Source organism: Sipha flava, unplaced genomic scaffold (genome assembly GCF_003268045.1).
Source record: "Sipha flava isolate LNK unplaced genomic scaffold, YSA_version1 46_pilon_pilon, whole genome shotgun sequence".
Taxonomy (NCBI): Eukaryota; Metazoa; Arthropoda; class Insecta; order Hemiptera; family Aphididae; genus Sipha; species Sipha flava.
In genome coordinates this window covers 1,686,711-1,710,744 of record NW_020273250.1, presented here as the reverse complement: position 1 = coordinate 1,710,744, position 24,034 = coordinate 1,686,711, and the positions used below count along the sequence as shown (strand labels likewise).

The following is a 24,034-nucleotide window of genomic DNA, read 5'->3' as shown; positions in this document are numbered from 1 at the left end:
ACACACACACACACACACACACACACACACACACACACACACACACATATGTTTATCTTAATATCTCGATTATAATAATATGTCTAGGGTTGCTACAAAATGGGGTGACTGCAGCTGCAGCCCCAGCATAGCAGCCAACGCCGAACAACGCGGTCATTGCAGGCCATCGTAATTTACATATTATTGTTAGAAGAACCACGGACCGGCAGTGCTGGGATGCATAAACGTGAGCTACATGATGGCATGATGCACTTTATCGTTGCCGTTTCAATATATTATAATAATATTTGTGTGTACTGTATGAACGGTCATTGTGGTTAGGTAACGGATAAGGGCATCGATTACCCGGTGGCAAACCTTTTAGACACACTCACGCACGGTCCGGTTATTATGTATATGTTTCAGACGGGAAAGGGTAAAATGAAATTGAATTTATGATAAAACCCAAGTACACACATGTCTATTTTATATACGTTGGTACACCTCAGTACGATCTAAATCTATTAGCTTTTGAAAAGTGATGATTATAATACTACGCACGAATATGTGATTAAAATATTATTTTGATCTCCGAATTTCCGTCTTTGCGATTAGACTGCTTTGATACAGATGAGTATAATACATGACCTTACTGAAACCATCTATTTTATTATTGTTTATTAAAAAATAAAATTATCGATGAACATAATACAATAAAAATATAACTAGAATGTAAGAACTGCATAGAAATATAATGTAAATCATATTTTATGAATTGATTATTTTTGTGTTTAATAATAAAGTTGAGTAATTTTAGATAAAATTACTAGTTAAGATATAATTCACATCAAAATTATTAAGTTCATCAGTTCATTAAATTTTTGTACTCCTTCAATCATAACTTTTAAAAATCTGTGAAAAATTACTTTATGTAATTACTTGGGTTTTATAAATTTTATAGTCAATATTGCAATAACAGCTGTTAAAATGATAACGTCTTAAATATTCATGTAATGGTGCAATGGTTATTAAATAAAATAAGACTTAGCGTTATCTACTCAAATATTCGAAAAGGGAATGAATGTTATGATATAGGTACATACTTTCAGTTAAGTTTAAGAGTCCAAACACAATAGCTAAATACATTTACATTTAAGACCATAATCCATAATCTGATCTGGTTTCTTTTTTTAAGATAACTTTTTTAAAAAGTATGTAGCCGTGACGAAGCAGCCATTATTAATTTTGATCAAAATTTCCCTGGAATAAATAAATACATTTTTATATATTATTTTTTAAGCGTAAACTTATATGTTATAGCTATGTACATTAAGAAATTTAATAATGTGTTTTTTAGTATTCTAAATAATTAGTTAAAAATTCTATAAATTATTGTTTAAAATCATTAAAATATCATTATTACTATAATTTTAAACTGAGATTTTTCTGATAAAAATAAATCGAATTGAATTAATACACAAAATTACTTTTTACTCAATAATATATATTTATTGTTTTACAACAGACATTTTGTACTTGGAATGTGTAATAGGTCTCATCACAAAAATTCATATTTATTCAATAAATGAATAATTTATTAAATTAAGTATAATTTATACTTCATAAATATTTTTCAACTATTAGCGATTAATTAGAAACTTTTGAGTTGCTTTTCTCCATTGTTTCGAATTTCGGTGGATATATAACTGTGCAACTTTTGAACAGTGTATCCGTGTTTAACTTGTAATCATTTAATTCATTTTCGTTCAACTTATAGAAACCATGTGGATGTTGTGCAATCCAACGTAGTTCTTCTATAATTCCTTTAGTTCTGAAATTACCATGGGTATCTTTCATTACTCCTAAAATCTGAAATCACAGTAACAATTATTATTAAAAAAAAAAAAAAAAAAAAAACCGTGATTTCATATCAAATCGATGATATATGTCATTTAAAACGAAAAATTAAATTATCATTACATATTTATTATTCACTCTCAGGATTTCTCAATATTGTTACTTGTAATTTATTTTTTTATTTAATAGATACCTATTTATACTATATGCAGAAAATAAGACCTGAGTCGACTATCATCGAGTCTATATCCGTTAATTTTTATTTTTTTCTTCTTAATAATTGCTTTAAATTATTCAAATGAATAGGTCGTTAAGATGATCATAAGTCAGCCAGGTGCACATATTAATTACAGCGTAATTGCGTCAGGGGATTTGAGGGCCGTAATTTAAGTATCTTACGATGCTATTCGCGTGCGTTTTATTAACAAACTATATTATTTGGGTAACTTAATGTATCTTATTAGACACTGTCGGTTTAATAACTTCACTGGGGTTGAATTAAATCGTATCTGCTCAAGATTATTGCTGTGTTGTCGTGTTGAGCTACATGTTATTATTATTATTAATATTAATATTATTATTACTATTATTATTCGCTCTGCCTGTATAGGTTTGTCGTTCATATAATATACGTATTAGACAAAGATTCGAAGACCAAAGTGTGTACAGGGCGAGAAATGATTAATGACAATTGACTATTATAATAATATACTACATTACTTCGGAAATAAGCGTACATCAGTATTTATGAAGTAATTAGGGCATTTCAGTGCGTCGTAATTAATGAGGGACCATGAGGGGCTGCAATAAAACACATAATATACCGTAGGTGGTTCTTATTTTTAAATACTCGAATTTAAATGATGAACCTATTTTGTTATTATTAACCATGACCTTCTTGTAATTTCATCTGTCTAACGAAGTTTGCTAATTTCAAATTATTTGAATATTATTTTGTACTTCATATTATTGCAAGGTTATAACGATTATAACAATTATAACGAAGTTTTTTCTCTTAAATCCAAAATAAAATTGCTATAATATACTATCGTAATAACAAAAATAAAATACATTCTTTTTTTGTAGTTAAACGTTTTCTTCTACAAATGGTTTAGGAATGTTACCAGTTAGATTTTTGTTTTGAAGTATCCGTAAAAAGGGTTTTAATACAAGGTCAAAAAATGTAAATTATTTAAAATCCCATTTAACCAATTTAATACAGGGATAAAAATTCGGATGAAAAATTACGGCATAATAATTTTATAAAACGACTTTTTAATGAGTTTGACAATTATATTTTCTTTTTGTTCTTCGATTACCTTCCAACTAATTGATCAGTCAGATATATTTATTACGTTAAATTCAAGTTTTTTTTTAAGATACATGACATTTATACGTATATTATTTCAGTTTACATATAGATAGATACAGTAATGATTTTTTTATTGTAGCTATCGATCAGAAGTTTTTTATTTAATTTTTCTCTGCTAAATCTAAATAACCTAACATTTATAAATGAACTGAATTAACTGCCGTGCTTGTTTTTATAAAAAGCTAAAAGAAAAGAAAAAAAAATTTAAAAAAAAGTATTTAAATATTTGAATACATTTGAAGACTAAATGTCTTTGACTAGTAATCAATGTACACCATACGCAAAACGAATATCACGTTAAGTGTTGAATATCAAACAATATGCGTATGTATACATAGTTACTGAAATTTCTTTTATGTTATACTTTGTGACGTGTGAAAATTAAATTAAATTCAATGAATGATTCGCGTGTGATTCAAGAGAAATGCAATACAAACATTATGTTTTGTTTTGAACAACGTTTATAATATTATAATACTTGTTTATGTTTGTTATGGACAAAAATATCTTAAGTAATCGTAATCTAAAGTTAGTGTTATTGTATTGCCCGAGATACTACATATTATGCATACAAACCAAATATTTTATTGTACTGGCAACTATGTTCAAAATACGATTATTTACGTAGTTGCGTTAGGAATAGTTCATAATTTCAAGCACGTTAAAATAATATAGATAGCAAAGGCTGTTATGACGTAATAGTTCTCAAGCGCTAAGAAAGAAAAAAAAAATCCCAAATGGATGATTTATCAACAATGTATATACTTATAGTATTTTTATCGGGTATCATTTTCCATTTCTGTTACAATATAATAAATTGTAGACGAAAAAATGAAATAATGATAACTTATTTTTTTTTAAAAAAATAAATAAAATAAACGTTATGATAAACTACGTCGAAATATTTTATTTTCTACCTCATTTACATTTATAGTTAAAACGATTCTGTCCCTCAAAGTATAATTTGTCAATGTTCTTTGTTATTATTATTATCTTTATTATTCTTATTTTTTTTTCTTTGAGCCATATATACTTATCTGCATGTATGTAAAATAAAATGATTAAAATATTTTAAGTTTTTACTTACGAAGTCCGACCAATCACAATATATTTATACTTACTTATATATGCATCTGTGTTTAAAAATATGAACCGATTTACGAGTTTTGTCAAATATAATAGCTAATATAGTTTATTTTCATCGATTCTAAATATTAATTAATTTTTTACAAAATAATTTGAATAATTATTTCTTTATTTTATTCTTTGATTATTTTGTAATAATACTAATGCACTAATACTATGCACTAAAGTTTTACCAATAAATAAATACAATATTTTAATTTAAAGCAAAAATGTTTTATGACTACAAGAACTTTACATTGCAAGAAATGATCTAGAAAGAAAAGTAACAACATAATACATGTATTGTGATAATTTGATTATGATTTTATGATTCGCCGATTCTAGATTAAATAAAATATCATTCATGATTTGTGTTTGCGTGATTGTGAAAACGATAGAGTTAACTAATAATGAATTATAAAATACAAGATATTTGTTGTCATCATAAATTAAGTTTGAAATAACAACAAGTGTATTATTATCTGAATAAGTTTTCAGAGTTTATTGGTTCCGAAAAGAATTTCGTTCCATCAAGATATAATATATATAGACATTTATGGTGGTATTGTCTTGAAACAACTTCATTGTCATAAACGAATATTTATATATTATATGTACATTTGGATGTGTAGTGTAGTAGAAGGAAACAAGTGCGTCATGGTTTTAGTCGCTAACGTAACCCGTTCACAAGCTTTGATGCGTATAGGAAAGTCGAGAAAAGATTTTCTTCCCTAAATTATTATATATTTCACAGAAGTATATGTATTTTTGCATGATTTTTACGTTTTTACTATAAATTAAGTTCATATGATCCCCTAGATTTTTATTCTTGTCTCAATATAATCCGTAAAACTTGGTTTCTAACTTGTGTTTACGTTTATCTTTGGAAACAGAAGCACAGTAGAAAAAAAATTAATATTTTATGGTTGTATTAATTTCGATCTTTAAAATATTTTTTGTTCGTTCGTAACAAACGATCGTTTACTGTTGTAGATTTAAAATAATATTTTACGAGTTTTCAAACAGTCTGTAGCTTCTCCATTTTCACACTCAGGAATCAGTTAACGATAATAGTTAACGAATCAGAGAAAATACTGTTAAAATAATTTTGATTTTTTAAAATAACGTTATTAGAGTTCAATTCCTGTAAGATTTTTTTTTTTCTTAAACAAGGAAATTAATAATACTTTGAGGTAAAAATTATAAATTATTAAAATATTATACAATCAGTTCAATATTCCGCAATTCAATTAACATACCATTAGATACAAATATAGTAAACGGTGATAGAGAAATTTTTCTTTATTGCGTACCAATTTTTTTTTTTTTTTAATTTTCAAATCCATGATGTTCGAAAAAAAATTATGAACTTTTATACTGTTCTCGCATCATGCCATAAACTTCGTATATAATGTTCTACCAAAAAACCATACCGTCAACAACGAAGCACGTGTGCACACACACACACACACGCACAAGCACGAACACAAATATATGTATACAAACGCGACCTGTTTTTCCATATCCTCGGGTATGTCGGCCTTGCCGTTGCGGCCCAGCAGCCAAACGATATCGTCGATTTCCGGCTGCCCGGCCCCGGCCATTTGGAGATCCTTCACTACGCGATCGAGCACGGGCATCGTTGCAGCGTCGACGCCGGTGTACCGTTTGCCCTCCATCTCGTCGCCATGCAACACCACATTGTACAGTGCCAGCCCGATGACCTCCTTAATCGCGTTCTGGTATTGACGAGCCGTGCCTAGGTTGGTGAGCTGTCGGCTGTACAGGAACATCATCTCATGCTCCGGCCGCACGTCCTTGCCCAGCAGCCTACTCGTCGATCCCAGCACGTTGGACATTATTCGGCCGGTCGAGTCCACGACCGTTTTAAGCGGCGTCACTTGGCTCACCGCGTTGCCAACTGTGCCAACGATCTTTTGTGTCATAATCTGTGAACCGTCCATCATCATTGACGGCATCCTGCAGTCAGAAAGGATTTAGGGTTGGTGAAGAAGGTGATAGTACATGAGTTCATAAACACACTACCGACGATTGCTTCTGCAGGGTTGGGATTAAAAAAAAAAAAGTCCGTGTTCAACCATGTGGACATGTATGAAATCTCTTTCTAGTGGTTTTCGGAATGGATTCCTAATCTAACTTAACAGTCGCGGTATCTCCTTAACGGTAGTTGTAGATCCGACTCGTGCAACATATTATTTTTCGCATAACCGTTAGTCGAATCCGTAAACGTTTTTATTGAAAGGTTTATGTAACTTCGTACACAGCACCTTGTGAGTGTATATTGATTCCCTTATGTTAACATTCTTACTAGTACCTACTTTGTTATGTATAATATTATAATAAACAAATAGTCTAGGTATAGAAATAAATAAATAAATACATTATTTGTTTATTTATTTATAAATGATTTACGATTTTGGCTTTTATTATTTTATTATATATATTATCGTTTGTATACATCGACGAACACGATTATCGAAAGTGGAATAATATTTCTTTCAGTTGAGGTAGTTAATATTTTTTTTATTTTTTATTTTTTTTGCTACGTTGACAATATCATGGATATGGGAGTGTGTTATTTAGATATTTAATTAAAGTTGTACATAAATTACAATTTTACAAAACGATTTGTGATAGTAATAATCGTTTTGATCTCTATTATAACACAAACACACACACACACACACACACACACCCACACACAGATAAATACACTAAGACTTCCGAAATGGTCACCTCTAAACAACGATAATTTTTTTTGGACTCTTCAAGTGCTTCGGATAAAATACAATAATACACCTATACAGCAAGCACTCTAAATATCGATCAAAATATAAGATAAAGTGCTTAGGTAATAGAAATATGTACATATAAAAATGTAAGTTGCGTGGCTCGCCCAAATTATTTGTGACAGTATATAGTTATTTTATCAAAATTTTACGATTACGCTATGAACAATTGGGTCTGTGTATTTTATTGTTTTGTTAGTTGTGGTGTCAACTGAAAATGTTTTGAAGTGAGTGGTTATGATGGCGTCCAAACGTAAACACCTAACTGTAGCAGAAAAAAATCAAGCTTTTAGAATATTATGAAAGAAAACATGGGAATGCGCGTGCTGAACGCATATAAATTTAAAATAGGCAGAACTCAAGCCACCGATTTAATAGAAAATAAAGGTATGGACTTTAAAACTATAAAAAATGTAATGGTAACGATGTAATAAAAACTATAAAACGTCTTAAGACCAATATTAATTAATATCAATGATATTGTGTACGAATTGTTTTGTGAAAAGTATTTCAATCTGACGACCAATACTCAAAAAGATTGTAGGTAAAACAAGTAAAGAATTTTGAATTTTAAATGTTAAAACTTCAAACGATTGGCTTAATAAATTTAAAGCACAGTATAATATTTCTTTTAAGGTTGTTTGTGATGAGAGTAAATTGGTTGATTTAGAAACAGTGGACGAATAGTGTATAAAAGTTTAAAAAAAAATGATTTTTTTTTTAAGTTGTAATTCTGGTGAAATCTAAAAAAAATGGTCATGTTATGAATTAACTTGAAAAATTGATAAATTTGAAAAACCTTTAGTAATATGCAATTCTAAAAATTCCGTTGATTTATTTAAAAATGAAGACATAAAACATCTTCACGTACATTAAGGAGCAAATAAAATAAGTCGAAAATTGTAGCTCAAATTGAAATTTATTATGAATAATAAATTAAATTACACTATATTTTCAAACATTTTTTTAATATTTTTAATTTTTGGTGAGATATATTGTACCTCAGTATAAAAACTATTTTTTTTTTTTTATAATTCCGTGAATATTTTAAAAACTAAAAATGTTTACATATTATATCTAGTAGTAAAAAAAGTTAAGTAATGATCAGTTCGAGTTCAGAAAGAACAAAGGTACTTGTTTGAAATAGTTTTGTCAAGATTATTCTCGGGGTAGTTCGTGGGCACCGACGGTCTACGACCGGGCGCACGGTGGCACGTGTTTCTCGGAAAAACCGGTTTGCGGGCGGCGTAGCCGCATAATTTCTAGAATTTTCAAGCTATCGTGCGCTACGGATATAAAAGACCGACATGCTCTGGACTCTACATAGTTTGTCAGTTACCCAGTTAGTTGTTGTAAACTAAACAATTCATCAGTAGTGATCGCCGGGATCACTTTTTATAATATTTTTATATCGCGTACTGTCGCGTTTTTTATCGGCCTCGGGCCGAACATTGTCATTTCGCGCACTGTTGCGTTTCTATACCGGCATCAGGCCGAATATTATATTAAAATAGGGTATGTCGCGTTCTGCCGACAGTAGCATTGTAATTATTAGTGTTTTTATGTTTAATATACAGTCCACTTTTTAGTTCATCAAATCGAATTGGTTTAGTATTTTATCGACATTATTATTACCTAACCAGTCTCTCACAGGTTCTATACACCCGCAAATCTTATACCCGGATATAGTCGCCAACAATACTAGAGAGGCAATCTTAAGTTTAAGAATATTGATAGAAAAATAAATATAATTTTATAACGACACATTTATAGCTGAATTACTTCTACAGAAGTTCTTGCTTTTTCTCAAAATATTAATATTTCACGTATAGCGAGACGAGCACTTTCGCGTTTGTTTGATTTAACAACTCGTAAATTGTAGAAATAATCTGATAGAGCCTACTTAATGGACGGAAATTTATCACCTGTAATTTGATTGCATTCATTACCCAATAAATAAACATTATATTTTATTTTCTAACATATCATATTATAAATTCACGAACATTTTTTTTTTAAGAAAAAAAAAATTAATACAAACACTATTAAAAACAAGTGACGTCTGACGGCTGTTCAAAAACTAATCTCTAGACTAGAGAATTTTTGTTGTTTAATTTACGTAAACAATACGGTAAGAGCCGATACAAATAATACCTATATAAGTTGCTTTGATTTATAAAAATAACGTTTGGAGATATGCAAAAAATTATAGACAAAGTTATAAATAAATAAACAATACAAATTGTAATATATGTTATAATATTAAAAAATGTCAAAAAGACAGTTTTTAAATTACTAAAGTTAATACATCTCACCAACAATTGAAGATATTAAAAAAATTCTAGAACAAAAATTACCGCAAATATAATTTAATTTAATTTAGTTTCCGTAATAAATTTCAATTCAAACTACAATTTACGACATACGTAATAGCAAATATTTCAGTTCAAATAGGCACAGGTTAACTTTATTCAATTGATCTCATACTTTGTATGGTTTATTTTTGTATGTATATACACTGTTTTAGGGGATGAGATGAACTATTTTTTGAACTTCAAATTTAAGGACCACCCTAATATATATATATAATACAAATATCACTATAGTGTTATTTACTTACTAGCCGATCTATCACGGCTTCGCCCATGATTAAATGTTTATTTTGATTTCGAGCGATGATTTGTAAAATTTTTTATTATTTAATGAGATCAGCAAGCTAGTTTATTTGCTTTTTTCTGTTACGTTTATAGACAGTTAATGATTATGAGACAAATAGCATTCATTTGCAAAATGTCAATGTTTATCTAAAAGTACTTGTATATTAAGCACGTAGGAACGTGACTAGGATGTTTTTATTACCTCGCTGTTTACTCATTCTCGTTTATCACAAAATGTATTTTGTATTCAATGACGTAGTATGAGTTTTTAAATATTAAGCCATTTCAATGTTTATGATCACTATTGATATATTTAAGACTTTGATTACAGAATATTGCCTATAGAAATATAATTATTATTACATATTTCGAAATCGTCATACATATGTTGAAGTTTAAATAACTTGGTAAATGTAATTTTTAAAATAAAATTTGTGTTACGTTACTATCTGTTAAAGAAATATTGTTTAATTATATTTTTAAAAGAGTGCAATATTGATTTTATTCAGTGAAAAAAAAATAAGACAATTTTTTTGAAATAGCTAAGCAAAATGTAAAAAGAGTTAGTAAATCGGTCAGAGCTATTTAATAATAATATTTGATAAATTTTTTGAATTCAGAATCAACGGTTTATAATTGATATTAAACGTAAAGTTAAATATTATAAAATTGGGTGGAAAAATGTATCTTTATAATTATTTAAACTTAAGTTGTGGAATATAATAAAATAAATGTAACAAACGTACATATTTTCGAAGTTTTGGTATAAAATCATTAAAAAATGTATGCGTAATAAAAATAAAAGGGCAAAAAAATAAGCTTGCGGATATTTTAAACGTAACTATGCATTTTATATATGAAATAAATGTGTGTTTTATTTTATTTTCATTAGATTAAGTATAAGACAAATTAGGTTTTGTATTTTATCTATATTATCATGATCGTAACATCGTGATATATAAGTATCGTTAGATACAAGGGCGCCCATATTTGGGGGGAAAGGGAGGGACACCCCCCCCCCCCCCCCCGGAAAATGTCAAAAATCTTGAAAAATTGTTTACTATGATCAGAAAATATTTATTTAAATAGAATTTAAAAACTGAATTTAATATATGAAAATCTATAATTTGTTTATGAAAAATCTATTTATTTAGTTTGGAAAATCAGGTTAACAGCTATAAATAATAATACGCTTTTTCGTTTCTATTCTATGGATGATTATCAATTCTTAAAATATTGAGTATTTCCAGAAATACAGTATATATATATATGAGTGTGTATGTATACACAACCATAATATTTATATAATATTTGTAAATTAATATTTTAAGTTCCAATTTATATTATTAATTAAATAAATTTCAATAAATTACTTTTATGGTAAATTGGTTAAATAATAATTATTTTATAGTCTTCCAGTTTGATATATATATATAATGTAATAGTATAATTTAAAATTGTAAACCCTTTTCTATATCATGGGTTATTCCTTTTTATGAATAGATTGATAAATTAAAATGTTGTCCCCTCTTTTAGAATTTTCCTATGAGCGCCCTTGGTTAGATATTTAAAAAAAATCATTAAACCCGCTGTACTTTGTTATCTTAATTTATAATATATCTTAGACATTAACAAATTTATAAATAAAGTAAGCATAAATTTACATAAACATTTTTAGAATTATTAGAAAATGATAGCGTTATTTTTATTATGACTAATGTGAAACATATAATAAATATATTATACGTATATTTTAAAATAAATTTAATTTATAAAATAATTTAAAAGATTTCTTAAAGCGTAAAACTTTTTTTATGAATTTAAATAGTTTAAGTCATTTAAAATCCATAGTTAATAAATATTTTTAAATTCATATAATTACATTTTATAGTATTTTATAATAAATTATAAATACTTGACTAGACTTCGAGCTGCTGATTTTGTTAGACTTTTACTCCATTCAAAAGCGCTAAATCCATTGACATCTACAGCAAGAAAGCTGACTGCAACGAAAGCCAACTGAAACATTGAATTCAATGAAACTACAAAAATATAATTTATCAAAAAAACTCTCGATAAATCTGATCATAAGTTATAAATGATAAAATTTTTTTTTTCTATATTCTTATATATATTTAAAACATAATAAAAATAAATGGAAAATTAGCATATTAGAGTATAAATATTTTATGATTGTTTAATTATTTCAAAAAGCATTAAACATGTTCTGAGGTCATCAATATTTTGTTTCGTTTAAACTAAAATAAAATAGTACGTAATGGATATTTTATAAAATATGGTTACTATTTGGGAATTTATGTATACAACAAATATATACTAATTAGTTTACGTTATTTTGGTCGGCCATGATGAGACACATGCATTATAATTTTGAGTTACATTGCAATGGCTTTTTAATATAAATAATTTTTTTCTTTCTTCTCTTTGGTTCCAGACTTTAATATCACTAAATATAAATGTCATCTATCTCTGTCTTCTGCAACTTCCCTCCATCAGATTTCTGGTTCTATTTTTCTTCACACAGTCTTCTTACAGCAACATTGTTATTACGCTTTAAGGTATTTTTTCTATAGTATTTTTCAATCCCTTTTCTAACTAGAATCTTACTTTTGAGAAACTAAATAATTAATATAAATTCCAATTATAATATTAAGATGCAATAGGTAGTCATAATTTTGGCCATAACTAATAAATAATTTACAAAATAGTTACAATCAACTTAAAATAAAATAGAATATAAGTTAAATTGTAATAGGATGGTTCGTTTTTATGTTGTATATATATCTATGTCGCATATTACAATAAATTATTTACGAATATATCGAATAAAATATAAATAATATATAATAATAATACTAACTGTAGGTACTTGATAATTATGACAATTTATTAAACTTCATAAATATATACAGAACACAATAAACCAATATTTAAGTAATATTTATGTTCTTATTTTAGCGTTACATTATTTATTTATTAGTTATGTTGTAGTTGTTATTATGTAATGTTAGATCAATATTTTTTAGCATTATTGAACCAATAATATATTTTAAAATCATTGTATGACACTGCATTATCACGCGACAGTGAAATGGAAAAAACTTCAACACTGTTTTTGCAATTTGTATTATAAATAATCATATTTTTTTTAAATCACAAAACTATACGTTAAATTACCTACGGAAATATAAATCCTATAGCAATTATCTCTTCTGAACCAAATGTATAAATCATTTTTCCCTATTTCTTGCCACTGTTAAAACACTGCATAACATCATATTATATATAACAAATAAATTGGTTTAAAACCGTATGGAATATTAAATGTATGTTCGTTATTCTGAACCCATCAAAGAAATGTTCTGTGTTAAGAATATTATAATTCATTTTTCAAAATGTAATTTTTCAATTGCCAGTAATCGAAAATATAATGCACGGACAAAAAAAATGTGGAATGAAAATGCTCCACAATGTCTGACATGATAGTCATGACATGAATCTGAAATCAGTTTTACACCATCCTCTCTTCATGTACATGTACAGCGGTACGTGGTTTATATTTACTACTAAACGAATAATGCATCTTGTATGTCGGATAATTGTTTTAACAATTGATTCGAAACTTACTGTTTTATAATTTGTTGGAATACTATAATTCCATAATAATAAAAAAAAAAAATTAAGAAAAATAATTATCACTCCAAGAATTGGACTACACTTAGTGGTGTAATATCTTGCAATTTTTTGGTGACTATCGATATCTCAATCGAACAACTGAATCCGTACGATTATGGATAATACTCGTAATAATTTATACTAAGGCTAAACTAATTTCATATCGGTACGTACTGAAATCAGTTGAAATAATTTTTCGAACGTCTCTCGTTATACATTGCATGTACAAGCTGTTAAAAAAAAATAAATTTTACAGTGTTCGTTTAAAGGAATATGAGAATACAATTAAAAGGAAGGGTTTACATATGTTTCAAATAAATCACGGTATTCCATTTGAGGTTAGAAACATAGTATTTTGTTGAGTTGATAACTGATAATGCTACGGCAACATTGTTTATTAAAGATATTGAAAATAAAGAGATAAAACTTATAGACTGGATACAGTTTTCCCTTTTTCAGAACTTTGGAATCGTTTAACATTGTATTAACATCATGTTTGTTTAGTGATGCGTAGTGGTCCTTGGATGATTTTTCCTCGATTATTTTCCACGACGTTTTAAACCTAAGATATTACGCACGATTCATTTCATCTTTAGATCGTTGCAAAAATAAAACAGGAAATGAGTGTGTTCACTTCGTCCCACTGCCGAGAAAAAATGTATACCGATTATGGTAATTTTCGCTTTTCTGTCGTGTGCCATTGAAAACTATTTTTAAATCCCTCACCATGGTTTGCCTTGTCCTCCCCACCAAGAGCCATTGAAATCCACAATTTCTTTTCTTAACCATTTTATATCATACGTTTTATACTTATCAAACGGCTTAATCGCAAAGTGAATGACGGAATATTTCAAGCGTATCGTAAATCGAAGGTAATGCACGCATAAGACTCACATCGCCATTACAAGCGACCACCGATGCATATTAAGTCGATTTCATGATATTACGAAAAGTTTCTTAGCTTCCTTATAATATATCGTGTACACAAAATGATACGTGCAACGGCACCCATGTAACGTATTTAAGCAGGTGTGAACGTGAACAGAACATTGGCAACATCTTTTGTGTACGAAAAGCTCGACCGACGATTTACTCTTACATGAAAAATAAAACTCTTCAAATTGTTTATAGAAAATGAGTCATAATACTATGTGCCGTCCAACATTCTGCTCACTTTCCGTTATTCACACCCGAATACACGCAAAAATACAGTTCATTCACCACATAGTACAATATATGAGCGTACTTATGGTCCTTAACTATAGCGTTATCAGTGAATTGCGACCCGACTTCTGAATAAAGTCTAAATAAAACACGAATTTCGGTCCATGCTTTTTAGTTGGACGTACGAATTGTGGCTCGGGTTTATTAGAGTTATGTATGAATTTCGACCACACAATAATCTGTATATTACATATATAGTGCATATACTTATATAATATATATTAGTGATGGATTGAACCTGATTTTTCGGTGTCGAACCGAACTTGAACCAAATGTTGTCAAAATATTACGGACCCGAACTGAACTAATATAACTATATAACTAATATAAAATTTGAACTCATCATTCTTTTTTTTTTTTTTTATATAGAAAGATTGAGATAATGAAAATGTTACTTACATTGTACAAAATTTAATACATCTAAAAAATAATTATAATAATTATTTATTAACATCCAATGCTATTGTTTCTGATAAAATTTTTAAAAATATAAGGTACAAAAAACGTTTATTTTTTTCCTTTTCACTTTTTCAAAAATAGATTTGTGGTTTTGATCATATTATTACGTATCATATGAAAATTAATCTGTGATAATATTATCTATAGATATTTACAAAAATAATCACATGCTTCAACATAGAATTATTTTATTTTATCATACCTAATCATAATAATATTAAAAAAAATAGTTAATATTACTATGACACTTACTATAAACTATAAAGTATAGAAAATTCATTTTAGATTGTTCGATTAAGAATATTTTCAAGTTCAAATTTTGAATATACCTAATTGGTAAATAGTTCTGGTCGATTTTCTTTAATTTTGAGTTCGGATTATGAACCGAACCGAACACCTAGTTTTCAGTTAGGTTCGTTTTCGACCCGTCACTATTATATATAAAAAAAATATTGAAAGTAATTTAATAATTTAATCAAATATTTGATAAATATTGAAATCAAATTAATAATATAATATTTCACATTTCAAATGTTCGTGTGAATAATATTGTTTTATCGGTTTTAGAAAATAATGTTAAAAAAATAAAAGTATTCGCAAGTAATAATATAAATATAAGGTAACTAACATTTTATTTGATTTTATTCAATATATTAATTTGAAAAATGAATTTTACTATTTTTAAATTATAAAGTGTTATGTTCCTTGAGTTTAATTTAAAATATTTATGCTACAATCCATATTTTCGTGGTCTCTTTATATTGAAATGATTTGATTTTATAGTTTATTATATTTATAATTTCAACATTACCGTGAATTTAGTTAAAAATATTTAATGACAATAGTGATTCTTTGGTTCATTACATATTTAATTTATTGATTTTAATTTATCTTATATTTGTATTATCTATGTAAATAAAGGTGGGTATAATTTCTTTTATAGCTTTTACTGATGGTCTTAAAAATTAAATTATAATAAATTATTATAACATAACTTTAAACATGAATTGTTTACAATGTTTACTCCAATCGTGTAAATCATGCAGTAAGCAATTAATTGCATTGTTCTTAAATTTACCATGCCAAGTAAAAGTAATTAATAAAAGTATTAATACATTTAAATAATAAATACAATTTTTATTAGAATTAGTAATGAATATTTTTCCTGGACAATAGTAAAAGATTTAAATATTATGGAACCAAATTGTTTAACAAGAGATAATAACTTTCTTTAGACCAAATATCATAAAATCATCAACAATTTCAGTAGTGATCATGAAATTAAAACTCATGATGGATATATGTCATAAAACAATGTCTATAAATTAGAAATGTATAATTTAAAATTATAAACTTTTAATTGAAAATAGTTTAACAATGAAATGAAACAAAATGCATTAAAATGTTAATACTAGATAATGAATTTATAAATTAATTAATGTGTATCCTGGAGTATTATTAAATGTGTAATTTACAACTGGTTTCCAATTGTAAATTCATCATCAGATATATACAGAGTAAATAAAATCTATTAGACTATAAGTCGTGATCTAATTGACTTTGTTTATACTTGATGATGAATTTTGTTACGAAAACATTCATTCATTGCATGTATAATGGTACCCCAGGCTACCAATTTATTAATCTATTTATAAATAAAAATGATTAATTTATATATTTTGAAAATAATAATTAATACATTGTGAATAATTTAACTTGATCAGATAAACATATAACTTTATACGGTTTGAAAATTAAGGACTAATTAAATCTTATATTGATACTTAACGTTGTATCATTAATCCGAGCATCCCAACATTTCGGTTTGATTAATAACACTCGTTGAGATATTTTAACATATGATTATTTCAAATATAGCATTGGTAAGACGTTGAAAAATAAGAATTATACTATTATATTATTAATCTCGACGGAAGTCACGTTTATGCGAACGTTCGACGTGATAACAGATATATTATTTTACCTGAACAGTGAAGAGAATTTGACGTAAATTTATTCTCGCCATTATAATCGTTGATCTGTAAATTATTTGTTCTGCACTTAGTTGAAAAGTGTGTTCCAAGTGTGAATTACTTGTGCAGTTGCAGCATAAATATATTGCTTAAATGCCGTCAACAATTTCCAGGCGGCCTCTAAAAACGCAGTCATTATTTTTTGTTACTGTTGTACCGATTGCCAAATGTTGTTATGTGATATTAAAAAAATATGCATTAAATTTTAAACACACACACATATACTCAAATATAAACGTATACGTATGTACCGTTCATGAATGTAACATATGCAAGAGACAATTGTGACAATTACTATAATTGCCGTTAAGCCTAGTAACTATTTTGTACGAAACACTGAAACACTCCGAAACACATATTTTAACTCTATGCGCATCAATTAAAAACGCTCGTAATCATATTGGACACACTACCGTGGCATGTTGCAATGATTACAATTGTCATATCGTTATGTGCTGATAATGATAATGTCATAATAGCGTGGACGGTATTCAATTTTGATCGTCTTCATCGGACGAACGCTGTTCATCTGTTTCGACGGCGACAACGGCAGTACGCAACGTTATAAATTTATAACTATTATTGACGTTGATTAAAACGTGTTCAAGAGACGCAACGGTGTTCGTGTTATATTCTGTAGTAATACTAAAATCGTTTGTTCGGTAACATTTTATGCATAAAACATCGATATGAGTAGACATGGGTATAGAAAGTTCCCTGTTGACTAAATTCGGTGTACGCTAACATGGCTATGAGGAGTACTGCGTGGATAACAGTTGTTCACGTCTGGTGTACATTATCGTTCCATTATACTCATAGAACAATAACACCTATATTGATACTAATATTCGTGTAGATACATAATTCTAACAGTGCACGTACAGTTTGAAAACCATCCGTCGAACGTGGTGTCAAGTGACAAAATGTTACAAACAGTTAGAGTATATTATAGGTGGTATTTGTTTTTGTTTTAAAATCATAACTGCGCGTCGTTTTAGAATTGTTGCGAATGCAACACTTTCCCTTCTATTGTCGTATTTCCTCTAATATTAGGTTCTTTTGTCACTTTATACTTTATATATGTGTACATGTTTTCAACTATCCGGTTAGGAATAAAAATATAACATATTTTAAACAAAACAACCAATAATTGAAACTCTGTCGAATATTAAACTATCGTAATATTATTAACACTGTTGAGTTGTATATTCTATAACTATAGAACCATAATACTAACCCGCATAAATGTTTTTTAAGGGACGATAATCAATTTTGATGGTGGTTCATTATTCTACTTAATTTTGAAACAGAATAAATTTGACTCAATAAAAAAAAAAAAAATAAAAAAAAATACATATCAATATACTTTGATCTTTCACGTATTTTAGACCAATGTGGTTTTTTTCAGTGGAGATGAAATAAAGAGGACCGCGATAGTCTAGTTTAAAAAAATGCAACCAAAATAAAAATCCCAATTTGAAAAACTCCCAGCGAAGGGCTGGTTAAAAATGTGAGCGTTTCCCTTAAATCTTTCCGTCTTATTTTGAACCCTGTAAAAAAACCTCGGTAGATATATATTTATATATAAATGTGTGTGTGCGTATAAAATATTCGACATGTTTCTATGAAATTGGGTTTTTAATACACATGGGGAACTCTCTCAACAGTATGGTTTACTTTTAACGTATGGAATAAAACGGAGGGTATGTATTCTATGTGGGTTTTTTTTTAAGTTTTTTACTTTTGAAATTCATCGGTTTGTCAATTTTGTTGTAATATCAAGGAAAAAAATTTATTTCAACCTACAATGTATATTGATTTCGACTCTTGTGCAAAATCATTGTTCTGGGATACACGAAATACTAGCAAAGAACTTTATTATTATTATTATTTTGAATTTTATTTATAATAAAAAAAAATTGTATCGTTTGGACGTGATACGCGTATGGTAATGTATCATCAACATTAATAAGATCTTAACTCGAAAAATCGATCAATTAGAATGTTTAATAACTCGTTATAATATACTAATATTAATTAATAATGTAATGTACATAAGGTATGAATTGAATAGATTGAAACTATTAAATCTGTCAAACTGTCAAATATGAATCAAGCTATTTCGAAAACTAACAAAAAGTTGTATACTACTGTTATTGTTTAGATTTTTATGAACTAATATTAGATCTAATAGTACCACGAAATACAAAGTATTTTTTTTTAATTTAATTTGGATGTACCTAATTTAATTTAAATATACATTTTTTTTAAAACTATGGAAAATTATTCGAAACTCGTAGTAACAAAATAATCTTGTATAGCAAAATGATATGTTGCTCGTTTTGATAAATTTTTTACTTAATATTTTGGATTAAAATAAATAGTTCTAGTTAAAAATTATCTAAATTTTCAAAGCTATGAACATTATAATTTTAAGTAAACTATAACCAATAGTGTGTTGTATATACCTATAAGTATTATTTGTGCGAAAATGTTACAACCTAACATTTAGGAATAAGACTTTTAAAGAATGTATGAATATGATCACTTCACGGAATAGAATAATATGAATTACGATTATTATTTTTTAATAATCGTTGCAGTAGAAAAAATAGCATTTGCGATACCGTGTGTACACCCAGTTGTTAAATTATTTATGGGTTAGGATTAAATTGCTTTCTTGTCAAAAACAAACTTTGGCCATAACGAAGGGTCGGGTTAAATACATTTTTAATTACCTATATTATAATATTAAATTATGATGTAATTTTAAAATCTGAATACCATTAATATTATTATTATTTAATCTTTTGTGCATGGTTTCAACTTTTTTGCGTGGTATGGGTACTCGCTCTTCTTCAATATTAATTACAGATCCGTCACTCACACGCCATGTCAACGTACAACCTGTGATCATAAAACACCGATGCTGTGTCGTAACTTCAATGATTTGAAAGAGATTTATAAAGCATGATGTTAAAATGTTCATTTTTTGTAACATATACGTTTAAATGTAAGCACTTATTTATTATTTATTTTTACAAATACCCAATGAAGTATAGATTATTAAATTAAAACCATCACCATGCATATATTTTAATTTATTTATAATAAATATTATTATTTTAGAACATCCAGCATACATTTAATTTTTAATTTTTTTACTTTTTTTATTTTTATTTTATTTTTTCTATTTTATTAGCAATACACACAAATATACATTGTTGATATTTCATATTTGCGAGGCTATTTTTGTTAAATAAAAAAATATCGATCAATATTTACTTTAAATATATGAGTAAAAATAATGTCCATATCTTGAAAATATAATTGGTCTATTGTTTAATTTAAAAATGTTTTTGTTTTCGTAAATTTTACAAAAATAATAACTACATACATACATTTAATAATATAACTTTTTTCTGTATCGAAAATTTCATACGAGAATAAAAATGAGTTTAATGTCGAAAAATACATCATTAAAAATTTGACTCCATTAAAAATAATTAAATTTAAAATCGTTTTACAAAACGAAAATTATATTAGAAACATAATTCAAGCAACGTTTTAAAATCATATAATATTATGTCGTGAGAAAGTTGAATTTCTGAGATCTTGAGATCCCTCTACATGACGACTTTACTGTCCACCCTCCTAAAAGATTGAAATCAAGACACCCGATATGAGACCTGAAATCAACAAAAGATACAATGGTGGAAATCTAAAAGAAACGATACAAAAATTATGACGTACGGAACGCTTTATTGATAGACAACCCAGAACTGAGAGTTCCAGGTTTTGACCTCCCGTGACGTTATGGACAACTCTAAACAGAGAAAAAACAGAACAAAGGAATTGTAACTACCTAATGTACAAATGGGGAAAAGTAGAATCCCTCCTCTGTAAATGTGGAATGTATCAAACGATACACCATATTGTTGATAATTGTTCACAAACACTTTTTGTTGGAGGCCTGGAGAAACTGCATAAAGCAGAGGAAGATGCAGTGAAATGGATGGAGAATCTGAAGTTAAGGCTGTAAGGTAGCACTTCAAAAGTTACCAATACTGCCTGTAAATCCGTAACTATAATCCTATATAGTTATTGTATTAGTTTGTTTGTTATATAATCTCATAGTTTATTAATTTCTTGATCATTCTATTGTAATTGTACCTTATTTTTATCTTATTTTAATTTTATTTTTATAATCCGATAATGTCATGAGCAAAATAATAATTAAGTTGACTTTGTAATGGAAATGTTTCAACTGAAACTATTTTTCTTTCACTGCATTTTTCATAGCCTTAATTTTAAACAAGAACAGTTTTGGCTGAACGGATTGCTATATTATTTTTTGTACCGAGTTAATAACGTCATAATCCTTGTTGTTAAACAGATGAATCAATTGTTTGTATACATGGTAAATTCGATTCATGTGTTTGATGTACCAGAAAACCGAGCAGAAAACGTTTCACGTGATTTCTTTAAAAATTATTAGTTAGGTACTTAAAAACGATGTTCAGCGAGTGTAATTTACAAAATATAATGAAATTTAGAATACGTGGCTCGACAAATAACTAATGAGTAAGCAGAGCTAAGCCGGTTATGAGGCACGAGCACGCACTCGTCCGAATGCCGGAAAATTACTAGACAGTAAATATAATTAAAACTATATTTCCAAAAAAGCATACTTCCAAATATCCAAATACAACACTACCTACTCATCACACGACACTGCGTTACTGCACCAACGATAATATTATTATGACATCGTGCGGAAATTTTAAATTGAACCGATGACGGGGTACATTACCGTGTATTAATAATTTGAGTGTCGTAGAGTAAACGTAAGATGAAATATATGCGCATGCACGTGTATTTAGTATATGTGTGTGTGTGTGTGTGTGTGTGTGTATACTCGAAATCACTTAAGTTATATGACGTACAGGCTGTGGTCCGTGTCGTCAACACTATTTCATCGCAATAATTTTAATTAGAAAAAAAAGAATTTCTATTTCCATTAAAATCGTTTTATACATGGTTAGATATTTTTGTTAAAAATATTAACTAATCATACATATTTTAATAATCAAAATATTGACTTATTTTAATGACGACCCTGCATTACGAGTAAATTGGAATGATTTATGTTTTTTTTTCGTACATTTGTATAAATAATATTACTATGTGCAATGCAATCGATTATTATCATAAAGAGAAGAATTAAAATAGAGAGATCTGTAATAATGTTTGCGGTAAACTTTTAAATTTAATCTCGTTATAATTCGATCTAAATAACATGAACCATTAGTTACACTGCATAAGACATACCAAAGTTAATAGCATTTGTTGAGCAATCATTTTAGACAATCATAACTTCAATATGCTTAATAACTATTTATAATTTAATCCGGTAAAGATTCGAGGGAGAAATATTATGCAGGACTAACGGAAGTGTTTTTATTTACTTTAGTAGGAGAGCTTATGTATAGTGATGATTTGATTGTTAACGGGACACGTGCATTATATAGGCAAAATTGCTGTTGAAGAATATAATTATATTTAATAGAAATCAATTAAATTAAAAATATACGTTCAAGTATAACCGTGTGAATTTCTAAAATGTTTTCGTTCGAAAATTTGGCATAATATCTACCGCATATCGGGGGCTGGGCGTTCACAAAGCCAAACAATATAATCTGCTGCTACAACGTGACCGTAATATTATATTATATTTTAATACTATTACCATTGCACGTTGGTATGTGTACGGGTTCGTCATCATAAATCATTGCATCACTCGCAACGTGTCGTCTCCTCGGTTCGAATTCTTTCGCCGCAGCGGAAAAAGAACAATGTGTTTACAAATTCACGAATATTTTCCGAACACGCCCCAAAATCGGCGACCGTTCTCCATCCGGAACCCCTTTTCATCATTACTCTTATTTATTTTTATTTTTCCCGCACGGGACAATACATCCCGTACGGTGTCTACCTCGGAGAACGCAATTTATTATCATCATCGTTATTAAAAATCCACGAGTGGCTGCTGCTGGAGGGGTGGTGTGACTGTTGAAATATCAGAGGCATGCGAATAATTGGGATGGTATATTTCGACAGGGAAAAGATCGACGAAAACGTGTTATTATTACGATGCACGGATATGGAGATACCATCGCAGGCCCAGCGTGTTCCGATAAAACAGTCGAACAGGACTGTGTTATTGTTGTTCGGTTGCACGTGTACCACGTTTGCCACTATTGCAGCAGTTGTGTGAGGATCCGCATGAACCGTAAACGAGAAAAAACTTTAATCGACGTTTAACATGTACGTTTAATATTGTGTATTGTTGTTGCGAGGAAAACAAGAAAATTACGGTGGTGCGCTATTATTGGGTTTATCGAATATTTTCATGGCATTAATTCAGTATAATAAGAATAAAATAATACGTATTAATAACAATAATACAATATAATACAATATAATAATTTAAATAACAGAGTTTTCAATACAGAATTTCGTCAACATTTCAAATGAAACTTGTAGCAGCACTTTTTTTTAAACCAAATAATTCATAAAGTAAAAATTATTAACGATCTATTAGGATTATTGTCCAGAGATTTAGTACCTAGATACATGCGCATCTCGAACAACAATAGAAATCGTACAAATGTATTTCTAGCGCTCTAGAGTAAAAACGTCGGCGTTACTTGGGGATACTGCTACACACCATTATCCGGCGGTCATGCAAAATAGTGGCATTTAGTATTTACTCATTCATTTTTTTGGATCATTGAATTCTGATTGAACAGTTGTATTCGT

General features: G+C 28.1%; 2 protein-coding genes across 2 annotated transcripts in view; one reads left to right on the top strand and one right to left on the bottom strand.

Moving 5' to 3' along the window:
• LOC112689733 overlaps window positions 1-24,034 on the top strand; it is a gene marked incomplete in the record, with an annotated part of 415,778 nt that overhangs the window by 114,557 nt on the left and 277,187 nt on the right.
• On the bottom strand, window positions 1,450-17,395 carry LOC112689732. Its single transcript, XM_025563559.1, has 4 exons — window positions 17,164-17,395; window positions 11,716-11,819; window positions 5,845-6,313; window positions 1,450-1,848 (listed from the first exon to the last, which is right to left on the bottom strand). Exons 1-4 carry the CDS (start codon window positions 17,203-17,205, stop codon window positions 1,627-1,629), a joined length of 837 nt encoding a protein of 278 aa, XP_025419344.1. The 5' UTR covers window positions 17,206-17,395; the 3' UTR covers window positions 1,450-1,626.